The sequence below is a fragment of the Saccharomyces cerevisiae genome, chromosome XI (assembly GCF_000146045.2).
Source record: "Saccharomyces cerevisiae S288C chromosome XI, complete sequence".
Taxonomy (NCBI): Eukaryota; Fungi; Ascomycota; class Saccharomycetes; order Saccharomycetales; family Saccharomycetaceae; genus Saccharomyces; species Saccharomyces cerevisiae.
In genome coordinates, this window is record NC_001143.9 from 118,653 (window position 1) to 133,540 (window position 14,888).

At 39.1% G+C, this 14,888-nt stretch overlaps 7 protein-coding genes across 7 annotated transcripts; 5 read left to right on the forward strand and 2 right to left on the reverse strand.

The window, feature by feature from the left end:
• Positions 1–140: 140 nt before the first annotated feature.
• On the forward strand, positions 141–1,652 carry ZRT3 (Zn(2+) transporter ZRT3; the record flags this gene model as incomplete). The annotated part of the gene is made up of 1 exon (NM_001179741.1): positions 141–1,652. One exon carries the CDS (start codon positions 141–143, stop codon positions 1,650–1,652), a length of 1,512 nt encoding a protein of 503 aa, NP_012746.1.
• A 75-nt stretch (positions 1,653–1,727) lies between these two features.
• TPO5 (Tpo5p) lies at positions 1,728–3,584 on the reverse strand (the record flags this gene model as incomplete). Its single annotated transcript, NM_001179740.1, has 1 exon — positions 1,728–3,584. The coding sequence occupies one exon, from the start codon at positions 3,582–3,584 to the stop codon at positions 1,728–1,730; it is 1,857 nt and encodes a 618-aa protein (NP_012747.1).
• Positions 3,585–3,864: 280 nt separating this feature from the next.
• Positions 3,865–6,891, forward strand: SNU114 (U5 snRNP GTPase SNU114; the record flags this gene model as incomplete). Its single annotated transcript, NM_001179739.1, has 1 exon — positions 3,865–6,891. One exon carries the CDS (start codon positions 3,865–3,867, stop codon positions 6,889–6,891), a length of 3,027 nt encoding a protein of 1,008 aa, NP_012748.1.
• A 215-nt stretch (positions 6,892–7,106) lies between these two features.
• EBP2 (Ebp2p) lies at positions 7,107–8,390 on the forward strand (the record flags this gene model as incomplete). The annotated part of the gene is made up of 1 exon (NM_001179738.1): positions 7,107–8,390. The coding sequence occupies one exon, from the start codon at positions 7,107–7,109 to the stop codon at positions 8,388–8,390; it is 1,284 nt and encodes a 427-aa protein (NP_012749.1).
• A 432-nt stretch (positions 8,391–8,822) lies between these two features.
• Positions 8,823–11,609, forward strand: NNK1 (protein kinase NNK1; the record flags this gene model as incomplete). The annotated part of the gene is made up of 1 exon (NM_001179737.1): positions 8,823–11,609. One exon carries the CDS (start codon positions 8,823–8,825, stop codon positions 11,607–11,609), a length of 2,787 nt encoding a protein of 928 aa, NP_012750.1.
• Positions 11,610–11,981: 372 nt separating this feature from the next.
• Positions 11,982–12,398, forward strand: MRPL38 (mitochondrial 54S ribosomal protein YmL38/YmL34; the record flags this gene model as incomplete). Its single annotated transcript, NM_001179736.1, has 1 exon — positions 11,982–12,398. One exon carries the CDS (start codon positions 11,982–11,984, stop codon positions 12,396–12,398), a length of 417 nt encoding a protein of 138 aa, NP_012751.1.
• Positions 12,399–12,635: 237 nt separating this feature from the next.
• KKQ8 (putative serine/threonine protein kinase KKQ8) lies at positions 12,636–14,810 on the reverse strand (the record flags this gene model as incomplete). The annotated part of the gene is made up of 1 exon (NM_001179734.1): positions 12,636–14,810. The coding sequence occupies one exon, from the start codon at positions 14,808–14,810 to the stop codon at positions 12,636–12,638; it is 2,175 nt and encodes a 724-aa protein (NP_012753.2).
• Positions 14,811–14,888: the final 78 nt, after the last annotated feature.

Consider the following 14,888-nt stretch of genomic DNA (forward strand, 5'->3'; position numbering starts at 1 on the left):
GACTTTTTTAGAAAGACAAATGAGATGATTTCACCTACTGGTATATCATTTATTTATACACGACCGTTTTGACATTTCAGAGTTGCACGTTGGTATATCCTAATATTCTCACAAGCATCACAGTGAAGAAACGCAAGAAAATGGAAAAAATTCCCAGGTGGTTGTTGTTTTCTCTTATATCGTCGGTGCTGTGCATACTTGGGGCCCTGTGTGTGCCGTTGTTATCGGTTGCCTTCGATAGCAAGCGCAATAGCCAATCTAAGTTGGTCAACTATGGTCTTTCTCTAAGTGCCGGATCTATGATCACTACTTCACTATACATGCTATTGCCTCGGATCGAAAAATCAAACCGGTTCAAGGTTTTTCCTGGATTGCTTTTGGGTATTTGCCTCAGTTTTTTCTTAAACTACCTAGTCCACGCTTTCGCCAGCGAATCGTTGGTACACTGTGCTGATAGCGGTGACCATGCTACAGGTTCACATATACACTCCAAATCACATTCGCATTCGCACTCACACTCACATGCGGATTCGCATTCGAATTTTAGCAACGATCATGATTTAGAAAATGCTCCCTCTGAGCATGGTTATGCAACATCTTCTTCCAGTGTTTCTGAAAATGACCCGTTGATTACAAAGGATAGCGATAGACCCCAAATGAAAAAGAAAATGTCCCTAATTGACTTATTAACCAGAAGGAAATCAGAAGGCGAGTGTTGTGACCTAAACAAGTGCACTCCGCTCTTGCAATCAGAGCAGCCAGAATATATTGCATGTGTCCCACCAGTGATAAAGTCTTCTCAAAGTGAAAGAAACGTGCCACATGGATGCGAGGGATCAGAAGATAATGGACAATCCGATGACAAGGATCATCGTGGCCTTGTATGCGTGGAAAATAATATCGGTTACGATCTTGAAAACCTATCGTTGTACCGTAAGAATTTTCTTTCGAGCCGCCATCATCATTCCTCTGAATCGCCCGAAAATTATGGTTCCAACCAGTTGTCGCACTCTTTTTCGTCACCTTTGGGAAATGATGTAACTGAGAATCCGGCCGCATTGGCAGACACACAATACCATCCCGAAAATGGTTCATTATACCCCCACCATCATCACTTAGAGACCCCTTTTTCCAAATTACTGTCTATTGGTATGCAAACTTGTCTAGTCCTTGCATTACACAAATTTCCCGAAGGGTTTATTATTTTTTACACTAACAGGTCAGATTCGTCAAAGTCCTTGGGATTTTCCATTTTTTTAAGTTTGACGATCCATAATTTTGTCGAAGGATTTGCAATGACGTTACCATTCTACACTGTTTTCGAATCTAAATGGGTTGCCATTTTGATTACTGCCGTTCTCGGTGGTGGATCTCAACCATTAGGTGCATTGATAGGTTATTTCATCTTTAAAGGTAGTACTCCAAGGGATCACGAACCCAACATGGATTTTTTACTGAGCGTTACTGCAGGGTTCCTATTAGTAATTGGTTTACAAATGTTCCAAACTGGTATCGGATTTAGCGATGGACATCATCATCATCAAGGAGAAGGTGATGAAGAAATGAAACAGTCCCATAGCTCAGGCACAACTTGCTTGAAATGGTGCTGCACTGGCGTTTTGCTAATTCTAGCGAGTGCCCTTTTCACTTGATAAATTAAAACTACGTATATTCTTTCTATATAAGTCTTTTCCCATTAAATAACGGTGTATAATCACGATCATATATCATATATCATATCTACGATCATCGGCAAGATCAAATTCTTGTTCTGCTGTATGGTGCTCATCACCATAATCGGTTATCACGTTTTCCTCATTTTCCTCAAAGGGATTTTCTGTACTACTTTTAGGATGCACCTTGATGAAACCTTCTTCAGAATTATTTTCTACAGACTCTTTCACTGTGGTTCCCGAGTTTAGAGTATGTTCAACATTGCTATCCTCTAGTTCAAAAACAGTTTCTTCCGCATCACTGGGAATTGGAGCCTTGATGTCATCTGCCAAGGGTAATCTAAAATTATACTTCCCCCATTTGAAATAAAGACCAGTGATAACTAAAATGCAGAATACGTACACCATTAAAGCATAATTCATTGTTTTGAAAGTTACAGGCACTTGCGTTGGTAGGCAAACAGAAACCATAGATAACAAGAGCCACACAATAGAAACAATGTTGATGAACCAACCAAACTTATACCTGATTTTTACTGGCGCGCTTCGGATAGCTCTTCTTCTCGTAAACAGCACCAAGACTAACGGAATGAAAGTCGCAGAACAAAGACAGAGCACTGCAGCGCCTATAAAAGCATTAAATGCGGCCGTTGAAATCAAAGCTAGCAGACCTAAAAAGTATGATATTATCATACTCAATACAACAGAATTCTTGGGGACTTTTGACTGAGAATCCGGTTCGACGTAGGTCCATTTATCGTAGTATGGTATAGCCTGGTCACGACTAAAACTATATACCGCACGAGAAGATGTAGTAATCGAGCCAATTCCGGAAAACAGTAAGTTTCCTAAAATTAGGAGCACTAAAAAAAAAGACAAGACCACCGAATCAGTCGATTTTGTAAAAATGTTCACTATTGGTAGAACCTTATGATTGGTAAAAAGCAAATCATTATCTGGCAGGATTAACATTATTGGTATAAGAAAAATGACTCCAGAGAACGCGGATAACAATACCGCATTCGACATACCACGTGGAATATCCTTCTCAGGAACTTTGACTTCGTCAGCTAAAGCAGGTAACATACTGAAACCTTGTAACGTGAAATTAGACTGTTGGAATCCAATGATGAAGGAAAGAAATGCGCTTTTATACCCTGATAGATTATTATCAAAGTGAAATAGCGCGTACTTCAAAGATCGAAATTTACCTTTGTGGAATACTAGTAGAAGAATATCAATAAATATAATGGCATATATGATCCAATAAACACAGACTTTGTTTATTGTTTCAATAAATCTTGCAAATTTCAAATTCACGAGGCCTACAACAGTCACAACTAAGTAAAATACAATGACTGTGTAAAAAATCAAGTGTGCCTCGGATATTAGGTTGGAGTTCGTCATCAGAATCAAAGAAATGGTAAGTTGAGCGCCTGCAAAAGTAATACTGGTACTCATAGTCCAATTCCCTATGAGCATTAACCAGCCAGTGTACCACGAACATACTAATTTCAATTTCTCCGGGGCCAACATGGCACTCCCAACATGCAGTTCCATCGGAAATTTTGAAACAATCTCACCAAGAGAAAGCGACGAAAACCATATACACACTCCACTGATTAAAAAACCTAGCATTATAGTTAACGGACCACCATTAATTAGCCCAATGGCCATACTAGTGCACATTCCTAAAACGGGACTCATTAGTCCTAAACCGAGACCGACAATAGAACCTCTTGACAATAACGATTTATCCAACACCTGATCATAATTGAAATGCTCGGCCTCCTCGTTCTCTTGACTGTCATCTTCATGAACAATGGTGTGCAAGTTATCAAACAAACCATTCGGATCGAAATGAACGATATTCTCCCTTATATTATCAGCCAGTAGCGTATACTCTGGCATTTTTCATTTATTTGACTTATTTTTATTTATTTTATTGTACAATGGCAAACAAATACACGGACTGGTATGTTCTTCGTCAAATTGATGATCTGTTCTTTTGGCTTATCCTTATGGGATGATTAATGATTGTTAAAGCCTCATTGCGGAAATTTTAATGCCGGAAAGGCCTGAAAAATTTCAAAGTGGCAGAAAACAAGGCTTTGGGGCATTACTTGCCAACGGCTGACGATTGCTAGCTGCTTTTACAGAAGCGATACACAATAGCTCCTAACATAGCAAAATGGAAGGTGACGATTTATTCGATGAGTTTGGAAATTTGATCGGAGTTGATCCTTTTGACTCGGATGAAGAAGAAAGTGTGCTGGATGAGCAAGAACAATATCAAACCAATACGTTTGAGGGGAGCGGCAACAACAATGAGATTGAGAGCAGACAACTTACCTCGTTAGGAAGTAAAAAGGAACTTGGAATTTCCTTAGAGCACCCTTATGGTAAGGAAGTGGAAGTATTAATGGAAACTAAGAACACACAGTCACCACAGACTCCACTGGTAGAGCCGGTTACAGAACGAACAAAGTTGCAAGAGCATACAATTTTTACACAATTAAAAAAAAACATTCCGAAGACTAGATATAATCGAGACTATATGTTATCAATGGCTAACATTCCGGAGAGGATAATAAATGTTGGTGTCATTGGACCTCTTCACTCAGGTAAGACCTCTTTGATGGATCTCCTAGTAATCGACTCACACAAACGCATACCAGATATGTCTAAGAATGTAGAACTTGGATGGAAACCGCTAAGATACCTGGATAATTTGAAACAAGAGATTGACCGGGGTCTTTCCATTAAACTTAATGGTTCCACTCTACTCTGCACCGATTTAGAATCCAAGTCTAGAATGATAAACTTTTTGGATGCACCAGGGCATGTTAATTTTATGGATGAAACGGCAGTCGCACTTGCAGCAAGTGATTTGGTTTTAATCGTGATAGATGTTGTAGAAGGTGTTACATTTGTGGTAGAGCAATTGATAAAACAAAGTATTAAAAATAATGTAGCAATGTGTTTTGTTATAAATAAACTCGACAGATTGATTCTAGATTTAAAGTTGCCACCAATGGACGCATACTTGAAGTTAAATCATATAATTGCAAATATCAATTCCTTTACGAAGGGAAACGTGTTTTCACCAATAGACAATAACATAATATTTGCGTCTACAAAGCTGGGCTTCACATTCACTATCAAGGAATTTGTTTCTTATTATTACGCCCACTCCATACCTTCTTCTAAGATAGACGACTTTACCACAAGGCTATGGGGTAGCGTATATTACCATAAAGGTAATTTCAGGACAAAACCATTTGAAAATGTAGAGAAGTACCCGACTTTCGTTGAATTTATCCTCATCCCGCTTTATAAAATATTTTCCTACGCTTTATCTATGGAGAAAGATAAATTAAAGAATTTGTTAAGGTCTAACTTTAGAGTTAATTTAAGTCAAGAGGCCCTCCAGTACGATCCGCAACCTTTTTTAAAACACGTTCTACAGTTAATATTTAGGCAACAAACCGGTCTTGTAGATGCGATAACCAGATGTTATCAACCATTTGAATTATTCGACAATAAGACAGCTCATCTTTCAATTCCAGGAAAATCTACACCAGAAGGCACTCTTTGGGCTCATGTACTGAAAACTGTGGATTACGGTGGAGCAGAGTGGTCCCTTGTACGGATATACTCTGGACTTTTGAAGAGAGGGGATACAGTACGTATACTTGATACATCACAATCTGAATCTCGCCAAAAAAGACAGTTGCATGATATCTCAAAGACGGAAACCTCCAACGAAGATGAAGATGAAGATGACGAAACGCCTTCATGTGAGGTCGAAGAAATTGGCTTATTAGGTGGCAGATATGTCTATCCGGTTCATGAAGCACACAAAGGACAGATAGTATTAATAAAAGGTATTTCAAGTGCATATATTAAATCCGCGACGTTGTACTCTGTAAAGAGTAAGGAGGACATGAAACAGCTAAAATTTTTCAAACCTTTAGATTATATTACCGAGGCAGTTTTCAAAATTGTTCTTCAACCTTTACTGCCAAGGGAATTACCCAAGTTATTGGATGCCCTGAACAAAATTTCGAAATACTACCCAGGCGTTATTATTAAAGTTGAGGAATCTGGAGAACATGTAATACTAGGAAATGGAGAGCTGTATATGGACTGTTTGTTGTATGATCTAAGAGCGAGTTATGCAAAGATAGAAATTAAAATATCTGATCCTTTAACTGTTTTTTCTGAAAGTTGCTCAAATGAATCGTTCGCTTCAATACCTGTAAGTAATTCGATATCTCGCCTTGGTGAGGAAAATTTACCAGGTCTGTCGATTAGTGTAGCCGCTGAACCAATGGACTCTAAAATGATTCAGGATTTGAGCAGGAACACATTGGGAAAGGGTCAAAACTGCTTGGATATTGACGGAATAATGGACAACCCAAGGAAACTATCCAAAATATTGAGAACCGAGTATGGGTGGGATTCGTTGGCATCAAGAAACGTTTGGTCTTTTTATAATGGCAACGTGTTGATTAATGACACTTTGCCAGATGAAATCAGTCCTGAATTATTATCCAAATATAAGGAACAAATAATACAAGGATTTTACTGGGCTGTAAAAGAGGGGCCTTTGGCAGAAGAACCAATTTATGGTGTACAGTATAAATTGTTATCGATCTCAGTACCTTCCGACGTAAACATTGACGTTATGAAAAGTCAAATTATTCCGCTAATGAAAAAAGCCTGTTACGTTGGCTTACTGACAGCAATCCCAATTTTATTGGAACCCATCTATGAAGTTGACATCACGGTCCACGCCCCCTTGCTGCCAATAGTAGAGGAACTTATGAAGAAGAGACGTGGAAGCAGGATATACAAAACAATAAAAGTGGCAGGGACACCATTGTTGGAGGTTCGTGGACAAGTTCCGGTTATTGAATCTGCAGGATTCGAGACAGATTTGAGATTATCTACGAATGGTCTTGGTATGTGTCAGCTGTACTTTTGGCACAAGATATGGAGGAAGGTTCCTGGTGATGTTTTGGATAAAGATGCGTTTATTCCAAAATTGAAACCCGCACCTATCAACAGTTTAAGTCGTGATTTCGTGATGAAAACAAGAAGGCGGAAGGGTATTTCTACAGGTGGATTTATGTCAAATGATGGTCCTACGCTTGAAAAGTATATAAGCGCTGAATTATACGCTCAATTAAGAGAAAATGGCTTAGTACCGTGAAAATCTTGGCGCATAAGAATTAAGCAATATGTCCACAATATTTTTATTCAGCAGAATTTACATATGACTTCGTATTTAGTGATATAACTACTCATCGGGACTGAAAATTTTTTATTTCTGCCTAAATACAGATGAGATGAGCTTTATAGAATTTTACGCTGTTAAAAAGTTAAACGGTAACAAAGCACAGTTAGTTGAACAACGGTATATAGAGAATGGCTAAAGGTTTCAAGTTGAAGGAGTTGCTTTCGCATCAAAAGGAAATTGAAAAAGCTGAAAAGCTTGAAAATGACCTAAAGAAAAAGAAATCCCAAGAATTGAAGAAAGAAGAACCAACTATCGTTACAGCTTCTAATTTGAAAAAGCTTGAGAAGAAAGAAAAGAAGGCCGATGTTAAGAAGGAAGTTGCTGCAGATACTGAAGAATATCAAAGCCAAGCCCTTTCTAAAAAAGAGAAAAGAAAGTTGAAAAAAGAATTGAAAAAAATGCAAGAACAGGACGCTACCGAAGCTCAAAAGCATATGTCTGGCGATGAAGATGAATCTGGCGACGATAGAGAGGAAGAAGAAGAAGAAGAAGAAGAAGAAGAAGGAAGACTGGATCTTGAGAAATTGGCCAAAAGTGACTCTGAGTCTGAAGATGATTCTGAGTCTGAAAATGATTCTGAAGAGGATGAGGATGTCGTTGCTAAAGAAGAAAGCGAGGAAAAGGAAGAGCAAGAAGAAGAACAAGACGTTCCATTGTCAGACGTGGAATTTGATTCTGATGCAGATGTCGTTCCACATCATAAACTAACCGTCAACAACACAAAAGCGATGAAACATGCCTTAGAAAGGGTACAATTGCCATGGAAAAAACATTCATTCCAAGAGCACCAAAGCGTTACATCAGAAACTAATACGGATGAACATATTAAGGACATATACGATGATACTGAAAGGGAATTAGCATTTTACAAGCAATCACTGGACGCTGTTTTAGTAGCACGTGACGAATTGAAACGACTAAAAGTACCCTTCAAAAGACCATTGGATTATTTTGCTGAAATGGTGAAAAGTGATGAACATATGGACAAGATTAAGGGTAAGTTGATTGAAGAAGCCAGTGACAAGAAGGCACGTGAAGAAGCTAGAAGACAAAGGCAATTGAAGAAATTTGGTAAGCAAGTCCAAAACGCTACCTTACAGAAACGTCAATTGGAGAAAAGAGAAACACTGGAAAAGATCAAATCTTTGAAGAACAAAAGAAAGCACAACGAGATCGATCACTCCGAGTTCAACGTCGGTGTAGAGGAAGAAGTTGAAGGAAAAAGGTTCGATAGAGGCAGGCCTAACGGAAAGAGAGCCGCAAAAAACGCTAAGTATGGCCAAGGAGGCATGAAGAGATTCAAGAGGAAGAATGATGCTACCTCTTCTGCTGATGTCAGCGGCTTTTCTTCCAGAAAAATGAAGGGGAAGACCAATAGACCAGGAAAGAGTAGACGTGCCAGAAGATTCTAAGCCGTTATGTCGGCAAGAACACTGTATATATCCAGAACGTAAAGTATATACAACTATCTATCATCTCTTTGTACACTAGTATAAAATAGAATTAAATCCAACGAAGCCCTAAAAGGCTTTTGTAACCCTGCCAAGATGACGGGAAAATAAAGGGAAAGACCTTATGTTTTTGCCCAAAAACCCTAGCGCCGGCGCTAATATTAATGGCCGGAATGAAAAGGTCCCGGAACTTTGTGTATGGCGTTGCGCTCTTCCTGTGAGTGGGGGGAAACAGATTAGATAATTGAATTCAATAACAACAGTCAATGGGGGACGGAGGGTCTTATGTTCCCTTTGGGTCATCGGGGACGCAAGTAAGAAGATACGCAATCAGCAAGCGCTGTTATTACTCTAACGAAGAAATCTTTTCAGCAAAACGGTCCAAAAGAACGAATGTTTACGTCGCAGCGACAGCTTCGACAAAATGGGAGTCCGATGTCATCATCACGTTCATCACAACATTCCTCTGGTACAGCGTCGCCGATATCAGACTCTCCAGCATCGAATCGCAGCTATGGAAGAGATCTACGAGGCTTAATGGGAATTGATATACCTGCTAACGAACCAGCTTTTAACAGGGCCAATAGCAGTGATACAATCTATTTCAGGCCTAAGAAGATTTACAAAATGGAACATGAGCACCCATCACGATCTACTTTAGTACAACTGCAGACAAGATCGCAGCCGGACGATGTCGCAAGTAGTCAAGTAAACCCTGAAGGCGGAACCGACGATCTAGAGCTGGGCGATCCGTGTGGCAATCAATCTTTATACACTATAGGGGCGGAGTACGTTCCAGATTTAGACTTTACAAAGCTAGTGAATGAGTGGCAAAAGTCCACCGAGGATTTGTATGAGTTCAGAAGCAGTGCCACTCCGCAGGTACAAATCAAAGACAGTGGAAAGGGAAACTACGAACTTTGGAGCTCACCGGATGCAATATTGACTCAAAACAAACTTCGAAGAGATAGTTTTTCGCAAGAGAACAGTGATTCGTTAAGTCCAGAAGATTCTATTTTATCAAGAAATTTGCATTCTAAGGTCAAACCCATCCCTCTGCCCAGAAACAGCCAGCAAATATTTACACCCCTGTCCAACTTAGAAGCGGAAAGGAGATCCTCATATACAACTAGTAGCAACAACAATAGCATAACACAGAATAATAAATTCTCTTTTGCGAAGTTAAAGTATTCACTTCCAACTCAAAGTTCTGCAGTTCCTGCGTCGTTCGATTCAAATGCTTCGTCACTAAATTTTCTTCCGACTACTACATTATCGACCTTATCAGAGCTACAAATAAGCCCCAACGATATGATGGATTTGATTCAGAAGCTTCCCAGAAATTTTTTGAACTTGCCGTATACTCAAAGGAAAAAGGTGATTATCGAGCATGCACCATCTCATGACTACAAGGCCATGATGTCCCTAGTTAAGAAGTTTATGTTAACATCTTCTAGAAGTAACTTTTCTCTCGCTGGGTTTGCCAATAATGCTTCAGTTTCGCAGGCCACGGCTAATGATGATAACATCAATAGTAGGAACACGCCCAATAATAGCAATGACACCTACGTAAATACGCGTCCACTTCAAAGATCTAGGCACGGTTCCATTGCATCCCAATTTTTAAGTTCTTTTTCACCTTCGATGACGTCAATAGCTAAAATGAATTCGAACCCATTGAGTGGAAGCGCAGGTGGCAGTGCGAGACCAGACGATAAGGGTATGGAAATACTAGGTCATCGGTTGGGTAAAATCATAGGTTTCGGCGCATGGGGGATCATACGGGAATGCTTTGATATTGAAACTGGTGTTGGTAGAGTGATAAAAATTGTGAAGTTCAAAGGACACCAAAATATCAAGAAACATGTGCTGAGAGAAGTAGCCATATGGAGGACTTTGAAGCATAACAGAATACTCCCCCTTTTAGATTGGAAGCTTGATGACAACTATGCAATGTATTGTTTAACGGAAAGAATTAACGATGGTACCTTATACGACTTGGTAATATCTTGGGACGAATTCAAACGTTCGAAGATACCATTTGCAGAGAGATGCAGATTGACCATTTTTTTAAGCTTACAACTATTATCTGCATTAAAGTACATGCATTCCAAAACGATTGTTCATGGTGACATCAAATTAGAAAACTGTCTGTTACAAAAAGAAGGTAAAAAATCGGATTGGAAGGTTTTCCTATGCGATTTTGGAATGAGTTGCCACTTCGATGAGAAGCATGTTTATCGTAACGATACTTTTGATGAAAACTTGAGTAGTGGCAACAGCCATAGAAAGAGAAAAAGTATTGAACAAACTAATTTGATAAAGTATCCCACAACCAATTTTTTACCTGACGACCGAACTAATGATTTTGACGCTAGTGAAAACTTAAAATACCAATTTGAAAATCGAAAGCATCAACCGTTTACACCAAAAGGAATGGTTAGCTCCAGTTCACATTCATTAAAGCATCTCAATCAACCATCCTCTTCTTCTTCTTCTAATCTATTTCACAAGCCAGCCTCTCAACCTCAACCACAGCATCGGAGTCCCTTTCATGGGAGGCACAAGACAACCGATTTTTCAAACCTGGAACCCGAACCTTCTAAATATATCGGATCTCTGCCTTACGCTTCGCCAGAACTTCTAAGATACTCAGATGCAAGACGTTCAAAATCAGTTGAAATGCATATTTATGATTCACCAGACTCCTCTCAATCGGAAATTAGCGCAGCATCATCATCTTCCTCTAATTTATCTTCTCTATCATCCTCTACAAAGGCGTCCGCAGTCACGAATTCCGGTGTAACTACAAGTTCACCGTCTGGTTCATCGACTGATTTTCCATGTATTGTTTCTCCTTTAGGACCAGCATCCGATATTTGGGCCTTGGGAGTAATGCTATATACAATGTTAGTAGGAAAATTACCCTTTAATCATGAGTTCGAACCTAGGTTACGCTCTCTGATTAAAGTAGGCGAATTTGACCGATTTTCTTTAGCTCAGGTCTGTAAATTTGACAGGAAAAAAAATGAAGGAACGATTGGTCAAGGCTTGTATGACACAGTCATTGGATGTTTGACGATTGACTTGGATAAGAGGTGGAAATTGAAAAGGATTGAAGAAGTCCTTCAAAACGAAATGAACCTAAGCGAGGCCATTCACGATAATAATGGCTCATGACTTATGATTAATGATATTGATTGCATTGAAAAAATACATACATTGTGCTTACTTTTTTTTCTCCCATTTTATAAATTATAACGAACTTCATAATTACTATTACGAAATATGTAAATAAGTATTTTTATCGCATATTTGATGCCTCTATCACTTATTTGGCGCTATTCATTGCGACTCGTGCAACGTGCGAAAACTCAGAATATTTTTTTGAACAGCCTTAAATCATGTTGCTAAATGACGGATGGAAGAAAAGGGACCTATAGAAGAGTTCGGATAAATTGTGAAGCGTGGATATTGGCATAGCGGATTTGTAGAACGGTGTGTCGTCAACCCTTTGAGATCTGGATAAGCCATATTTTCTAACATCACAACATGATATTTCTAAAATCTGTCATCAAGGTAATCGACAATTCAGGTGCACAATTAGCAGAATGTATTAAAGTAATAAGGAAAGGGTCCCCCAAGAGTCCTGCAATGGTTGGAGACAGAATAGTCTGTGTTATACAGAAAGCAAAGCCCTTGACTCAAAACATTACGGGGACAGCCAACACCAACCGTGTCAAAAAAGGTGATATTTGTCACGCAATTGTCGTAAGGTCTAAACAGCGTAACATGTGCAGAAAGGATGGCTCCACCGTTGCATTCGGAGATACTGCTTGCGTTTTGATTAATAAAAATACCGGTGAACCTCTGGGGACAAGAATTATGGCTAATGATGGTTGTGTAGATAGAACACTGAAAGACAAGGGATACAATAAGATATGCTCTTTGGCAAGTAGGGTCATATAAGAATAAAAGTACCCCCATTTTCCATTCATTAACGTTATAATCAAGGGACTGTAAACCAGCAAAAGAGCTTTGTCGTCATTATTTAATTAACCACCTGTATATATTGCTTAAATTTTAATGTATGACTTTAACTTTGAAAACGCATGAACGTGCTGCTGACGTTCTACTCATTGGAGTTGTATTCTTTTTCTTGTCTTATTCTATAATTGCATGCCGTGAATATTGTATACAAGATATTTATGTGGAATCATATATTAGGCAGCAATTCGTACTTTTCATCCACTGCATATCTAAAAGTTTGCCAACAGAAATCCTTTTTCTTGGTTCCCATTGAAAGATGCGATATAATGCGATTTTTCTATTTGTGGCCAACTCTGAGTTTACGTGCTTTAATTCTTCGAATACCCTAAACTGGTTTTTACGCTGCATTTCCTTGTAAAATTCATCATAAGACATATCTTTTTCTCTCGAAGCTACTTTCCAAAGATAATGCCCCAATATCATTGTTATATAAACAACGCCACAACTCCAACAGTCAATCAGTCTTGGATCGTAATACTCCCCATCAACAAACTCTTCTGGAGCTACGTAAGGCTCTGATCCAATTATACCCTTTTGAGCATGAACCCTCCTTTCCCAAGCGGTTTGAAATACAGAACTTGTACCGAAGTCACATATTTTCAATAGACCATGCGGATAAAAGAGAATATTTTCAGGTTTTAAATCACAATGAGCGATACCATGATCATGCATGAACTTAACACCATGAAGCAGTTGCTTCATGAAACAATCGGCTTCTAACGGATGTAATCGGCCCTTTAATTTCGACTTACCGACCAGCATACCATAAAGGTCACCAGCAGGGCAAAATTCCATTACTTCAATAAACGAAGAACTGTCTTCTAGAATATCAAATACGTTTAGAATATTGGGGGCTGGTTTTTTACCATTTTTGTGGTAGTGGCTCAAGGAATGCCCAATAATAAACTCAGAGGTGATCTTTGTACAGAACTTCTCTAAATCACTGTCTGGTTTGGGTTTCAATTCTTTCACAGCATAGTATATGTATTTGCTATCATGATATGTTTCAAATGGGGGGGAGTCCTTTTCATTCCGTAGTCTGGCACACAGCTTAACTTCACCGTAAGCTCCAGCGCCAACGAGACCAACAGGATGGCCATAATTATCTTGAAAAGTAGGTGCTTGCTCGCCGATACACTCAGCCGGTTTTAGATTTTTTTCTTGCAAATAATTTTGTAAACTTTTATGAATTCTGCTTGATAATGAATTAATCAACTTCAACTCATCACTGCCCAATGATGCGTCGGGATTCACTATTTTTAGATAATCTTCCCTTCCTTGCGTGGGCGAGCTGCGGTTGCTATCGTTAGGACTTTGACCGGTTCTTTTCTCATGGTTTGTCTGAGATTTTTCTACGTTTGGCAGAAGAGATAAAGCGTTTTCAATATCGCATTCATTTTTATGATGTTTGAATAGACCAGAAAGAGTAATACCTAATCTTGGTCTAGATAATGATCCCTGTCGATGTGCCGGTAAGGAGTTACCTTTCTCTAATTTCGCAATTACCCCTGATAACTTTATATTATGTTCATGACTTCCGTCTTCGTAAACTTTGAAGCCATTTTGCTCAATTATACATTGCACATCTGCTCCTGCAAATCGAGGCAAGCTCTCCAAACTTTCTTCATCTGGATGTGACCTCCTGGTGTATAACCTTTCATTATAGAATTGCTTGGAGGGGAGAGGATTTGGATATGATGTTGCTCTGCGTAAAGCCTTCTTATTGTAGTCATCTATGTAATTATACGGCGCCCGGTCTTTACTTTTCAGTATATCTTTGTTCGAGCCACGATAAGGTGTGAGGTCATTGTCTGAATCATCTAGTAAAGAATCCATAGCCCATTGACTGTCTGATGAACTTGTCGTTCCATTTGAACTGTCACATGACGAAACAGATGAACTTCTTGAACGTGGACGCCGTATGCCATGAAAAGTATGAGAAGCAGATCTTTTGTATTCTGGTAAACTGTTAACAATTTCCTGTTCTTCCCCAGATATAGAGCGATGTCTGGTAGGACTATTACTAGCACCACTTCCTGTCTGTCTAAATGGATGTGACAGGCCCGGGGTGCAACACTTCAATGTATAACTACGCTGGCGTATTGGAGAATTTTTTGGATCTAAAATTTGTGCGGATACGGTTGATCGTCTTGGTGGCTCAGAGCTTCTCTTGGGTGAGGTAGAAGACGATCGATAAGGAATTCGGGTGACATTAATAGGACTTGAATCTCTTGAACGAGGCGGCCTGAAAAGGTTTTTAAAGGACTCAGAAAATGACCTTACTCTTCTTGTCACAGGTTGTTGCCGCTTCTTCTCCTCCTGCATTACCATTGATGCTGTCAATGTTTTTGAGTCCATCATGCAATTAAACTAGCTAGTTGAAGTGAAAATGAAATTTCCTTATTTTCC